We start from the raw sequence: 6000 nt of genomic DNA, 5'->3' as shown, positions 1-6000 counted from the left end.
TGTAATCCACTTTCATTTCAATAGCAAATACTTGTCTATAACAAACACTTTTGGTAATCCCCTCGGGGTGTATGTTACCAACAGGTTCGATTGTATCAATTATGTTACTTCAAATCATGTCTCATCTCATCCCATTCTGCAGGGCCTCACATCCACGTCGGACATCGGACATATGAGGATATTTTTTCCAAATGTCCTATACATTTTTCATGCAGGAGGACAAATGTCCTATTGTTTTTGTCACAAAGTGGTCAATGTCCGATTATTCTATCATTTGATCCGGACATCGTCAGTACTTCTTAATTTACAGTAGTTTGAATGCTATGTTATCGATGTATTGCGAAGCGATGTGTAGCAGACGAAATTAGACACTTTGTGCCTCTAGTACCAAAGAGTTTCCAAGGCTCGCAACTCGGAATGCTCGAAGCCAGTTGAGAGTTGCCTCCCTTCGCGCTTTCCCCGAAAATAACAAACATGCCGCCTAAACGAAAACCGTGATCCCAGAAAAGGGACAGAAGAAATTACACTTCAAGTCCCTTCCCTCATCATCTGTCAGTAGCACGGAAACTGAGCTTCCTCCAGCCCCAGAGCAGTTAGAGCCCGATCGCCCAGGTGAGAATGTCGATCGCGATAGTCAAACATCGGAGCCGAAGAAAGACACTACCCCCTCCCTCACCCCCACGCGTAACTTCGTCTCAGTCAAGCTGGGCGACATCATTCCCGTGGGCGTCGTATGACCCAGAGAGGAAACTTATGTTTTGCACCTCATGTCAGCACACAGGGAAGTCCAACACTTTTACCGTTCGGCTGTTCCAACTTTCGCAAATCGGCCCTTACCGATCATCAAGAAACCAAAGACCATGCTGTTAGTGTGCATGTGCCATCTCTCCAGAGAGACAAGGAGATAGTTGAAACCCGACAGCTGACAAAACAAGAAAAGGGGGCAGCTGTGGCAGTCAAAGCTGCTCACTTTTTGCCAAGAAAAGTATTTTTGTTCTTTTACCCTCGTGCCAAGAAACTAGTCAAGTTTAATCATATTTACGTTTTGTTACGGGAAAAAAATGTCCTATTGATTTGTTTATGTTCAGGACAAATGTCCTATCACTTTTACATTGGCCAGGACATTTGTCCTATGCTACCTCTCATGGATGTGAGGCCCTGCATTCTGCCCTCCTCGGGAAAAGCTGCAACACTCCACTTTAAAGAATTAAAGATCTTTCCATTTGAGAAAAAAGCGAACCTTTAAAATAAAAAAATAAAATAAAAAGAATGAATCACAGTGTGTACAATAATGGTTTGAATTTTTCAGCTGTCTGTTTAGATTCATATTTAGCCTTCAACCTAGTCGGCATGGGGAATGTAAAATTTACAGCAAAGCTATACAACTTTTTCAATACCATTAAAGCAAAGGAGAATAAAACTACCACATGAAATACAGTTATGAATTAAGACACACCGGTAACACTAACAAATTTCATTCAAACAAAAACAATAGCACAATTAAAGGCACCAGCTTACCTACATTTTAACAGTCAACAATGAAATATTGAAATAGAAAAATTTATGTTCCGAAAATGGTACATTGTATCACAAAATGTATCCGAAATTGTTTTTAACGAGTATACCGGGTACTGACCATGCAGCTCTCAATCATATATATGTGTAACCAATTAATTAATATTTTCATTAGCAGTTTTTCTATATTGGTAACAGAGGGTGACGTGGGTAACATATCTGGACATCTTTGCATGACAAAAAAAGTCCTTAACTTGGTAACATAATTAAGTTTCTATTCTTACTGGTGTGTGTGTGTGCATCATGTGTTTGTGTGTGTGTGTGTGTGTTTGTGTTTGTGTACATGGATGACACATGTCACAGCGTGTGTATATGGGTCATGCAAGCTAAGTATGTGTGTTTGTGTGTGTGTGTTTAAAAAAGAAAGTGATCGCTATAATCATAACCATTGCAGGTCTGTCTTCAATGACTGAAGCCTTACAACCTTAACTCTTATACAGGCACCATTTCTCAAAGGCTACTAAATGTACAACAACATGAACATTACACTGGCATGGCACAAATCAAAATGCATGTATAAAAAGAATCAATGCAAATTAACAAGCACTTGCACTCATCAAATGTACCACCAAAGATCTACTGGGTTTTAGCTGTGTGGACGTTCTGATGCCACTGAGCTGTCTTTGCATTTGCATGCTTCAAACATATTATAAGCTGACCTGGGATTTAATCTATTGTACATGTGGGTTTTTTCCCCATAGTTTATGGACTGTTTTCATCTTAATGTTTGACTTCAATTGTTATGACTATTCTCACACAAAAAACATCGCATTCTCAAAACATAGCTGATATGTCTTTCATACCATGAACATACACACAAAAAGTAAAAAAGTTTTACTTTTATTTATTGCTTGATTGAGGCTGATTGATCTGTTCATTTGCCTATTTACTTATTTTGAGTGTTTTCAGTGAGCAAATGTGTGTGTAAAGATTATAGGGGCCTATGCCATCCGACTAAATTTAACCCAACTTGTGTATTTTCCCCCACCTACAAATGTGTACAAATCAACCTCCCAACTGATCAAGGAAAAATTTCAGAAAAAATATCCTCCCCCAAAAAGAGCACAACTGGATGTTGCTGAAAAGACCCCCCTAAAATAAACACCCACAAAAACACAAACATAAAAAAAAAATTCCTAAATTCAAATTCCTATTATACAGCCAAAACTCTACATGATTGGAAAAACAATTACATAGTGACTGTTTTTTTCTGTCCAAATCGAAAATAAATATCATAACATAAAATGTCTGATCAAACAGTGGGTACACGTGTCCAGTGTGTTCCTGACGCATTAAGCTTCAATACCTACAAATAAAACACACACACACAAACAACCAAGGTTACCTTCATTGTCTCGCATATAGAACTATAACCAGACCATCAATTACTTTCCTATATCCAAGTCAAAGAAACCCTTTGGTCAAATATGATTTCCTTGAGAGAGGCCATTTCCCTGATCAATGATTATGCAAATTAACAGGAAATGTTGAAGATGGAGTCTAGCTGCATTTCCAACAGTGTAAACTGAATGAGAGAAAACGTGTGATCAGAAGAGCTGCAAATATCTGCCATTCATAATCAAACAGCTCTTTGCTGGCCGTAGCATGAGCCCAGACTTCAACTGTTGAATCTGAAGTTTTAGCACTGCTGGAATTTAAGTCACTGTCACTGAAGATGCAATGGCGTTAACCCCTGCTGTAAATTTTATGAATAATAATAATAATACGAGAATTTATATCGCGCACATATCTCTCATCACAAGGCGACTCTTTAGGCGCACAGTACGAAATATGATCACCGTTTCCCCTCATTTCTAGTTGCCTAGGCGACCGATCTTGCTCATGCCTGCTCTCTGTAATACTTCATAAGTAAGCGCTCAAATTTACTCTCAAGTGAATCCATAACTGAATGTCTCGAACAAAATATCTCTCTCACAGTTTTCAATATCTGTGATCGTCTCTCAATCAACTGAAGTATATTCGTACAGTGTTTCCTGCCTCTTGATCACTCTCTCTGTACAAATCTAGTTGCAACCATCCACACTCCGTGCCAGTCTTCACAGTTCAATCTCTTAATTCTCAGCTGCAGATAACATAACGTACGTAGCAATTAATTATTTCCTTTCAATGCTTCTCTGTTGTTGTCACAGTCATAGTTCTGTCACAAAGAACAAAACACCCCCATACACGTATTACACTCACACTTCATTCTCTTTCAACAAGGCCTTGGTTTTGTTACTGGTGTTAATTGTCACAAAGAACAAAGTATGCCCCCAAATGCATCATGCCCTCACAATGCAATCTCTTTCTCCGCTGCAGTGAACAGGGCCTAGTTGGTTTTGTTACTGGTGCTGTTACAATTAAGAACAAAATATACCACCAAATGCATCATGCCCTCACAATGCAATCTCTTTCTAGTTGGTTTTGTTATTGCATGGTGCTGTCACAAAGAACAAAGTATGCCCCCAAATGCATCATGCCCTCACAATACAATATCTTTCTCCGCTGCAACCAACAAAGGCCTCAGTATAGTGTTGCTGCGTTGCTGTCACATTTGTCACAAACAACTCAAACTGCCCCCCAACACATCATGCCATCAAAGTTCAATCTCTTAATTTCCCTCCCTGGAGAGAACAAGGCCTCATGTTAATGTTACTGCCTGTGCTGTCACAATCAAAGAACAAAATGCTCCCCAACACGTTATATATATGCCCTCTCAGTTCAATTTCTTTCTCCCCTGCACTCGGAACACAAAAGCCTCCTTGATCATGCTGTCACACTCATAGCTGTCACAAAGAACAAAACACCCCCTCAAATCCTCAATGCCTTCACAGTTCAATTTCTTTCTCCACTGCCACTGTGAACACAAGAGTGCCTCCTCGATCCTGCCGTCACAAAGAACAAAACACCCCCTCAAATCCTCAATGCCTTCACAGTTCAATTTCTTTTTCCGCTGCCACTGTGAACAAAAGATTGAGTGCCTCCTCGATCCTGCCGTCACAAAGAACAAAACGCCCCCTCAAATCGTCGATGCCTTCACAGTTCAATCTCTTTCTCCGCTGTGGTGAACAAGGCCTCAGTGTTGCTACGCTGCTGCCCGGTGACAGCGAAGTGCAAGGCCCAGGACTGCAGACCCTTGATGTAGTTGTGTTTGTCCACGCTGGACATGGACTGACCGTCGCTGGTCAGACACACTGACAGCAGCCTCTCCACGCTGTCGAATGGATTTGGGAAGGGAACCTGAAACACAGGGGTAAAGTTTGTTGATATATATATACATGGGTGCAACCTGGAAAATTCCAAAAATCGGCAAAAGTTGGGGTCCAGCTTTTTTAGTATTTAAAATGCCAAAAAAACCCTCTCCTGGAACAAAAACATCGGCAGCCGATGAAACTAAAAACCGGCTGCCGGCATGTAGCCGGCAGAGTTGCACCCATGTATATATGGGTCATTCTCAGAAATGGTGGTCCAAAGTGTTACAGCAGTCCCTCTCATGAACGGACACCCTTGGGCCATAGCAAAACTGTCCGTACATTGCAGGTGTCCGGTCACGGGAGGGGTGACCACACCACCCCCTCCCCCATACACTCACACAGAGACACACAAACAACAGGATTGAATCTATGCTAATCACTTCCCTTGTGGCTACTAAACAATAACAACAAACTCCTAATACTTCTTTAAATGTTCTGTACAAATTATTTGAATGAAAAGTGTTGAAAAGAAGAGATCAAATAAATCCTCAAGGCAGTGAACACACTCACCATGCACTGACATACGAAAGCAGCCACACAAACACAGCACAGAGGAGCGTGTGCAGATGCTTTGCAAGAATAAGCTTGAAAACCAGTTTGAATAAATAGCAGCAGATAGAGCTGCATGTCATAATCATGTAATTTATTTTCTTCTTGTCTGGCTTTATTAACTGCATGCCGATCATGTGGCATGGCAGTGACTTTTCACTCCTCAGTCGGAAATACACTGTACATATAACTCAGCTCCCACTCTCCCTCACTAATGCCTACCCCAAGCCGTGACAACTGATGCTTGGAAATTGTGTGGAAGAGTACACCTCTCTATTTTTCTCCAATGCTCTTCCTGCTGACATGTAGTGACACCAGACACCCCACAGAGTTGAGCCAGCTACCCCTCCACTCCCCCCCTCTCTCACTCCTTCCAGCCATGTACTGTTTTGGGCTGTGTCCAGAGAGGCCAGCTGCACTAATCACTCAGAGCAAAACCAGTTGACTGTGTCGTAACTTTTGACAAAGCAAGACAACTGAAGGGTTCACAGATTAGGCAACCGATTCACTGGTCAAGGCTTGAGGGGAAACAAGAGTATCTTGTCAATGAAAGGGGTTCACACAGCCTGACACACGATGCTGAGAAAGTGTGGCCGGGTTTTCACTCTCTTTCGCTCACGAC

General features: G+C 41.5%; 1 protein-coding gene across 2 annotated transcripts in view; it reads right to left on the bottom strand.

The window, feature by feature from the left end:
- Window positions 1-1167: 1167 nt before the first annotated feature.
- The window catches only part of LOC138969334 (uncharacterized), a 161748-nt gene continuing 156915 nt past the window's right edge, over window positions 1168-6000 (bottom strand). For both annotated transcript variants that reach the window (XM_070342104.1, XM_070342103.1), the window contains exon 11: window positions 1168-4815. In XM_070342104.1, coding sequence (XP_070198205.1) covers window positions 4612-4815 — 204 coding nt within the window. In that variant the 3' untranslated portion in view covers window positions 1168-4611. The remainder of the gene's footprint in view (window positions 4816-6000) is intronic.

This window comes from Littorina saxatilis, linkage group LG6, assembly GCF_037325665.1.
Source record: "Littorina saxatilis isolate snail1 linkage group LG6, US_GU_Lsax_2.0, whole genome shotgun sequence".
Lineage (NCBI taxonomy): Eukaryota > Metazoa > Mollusca > Gastropoda > Littorinimorpha > Littorinidae > Littorina > Littorina saxatilis.
The sequence above is the reverse complement of the archived record's forward strand: the minus strand, read 5'-3'. Positions and strand labels throughout refer to the sequence as shown.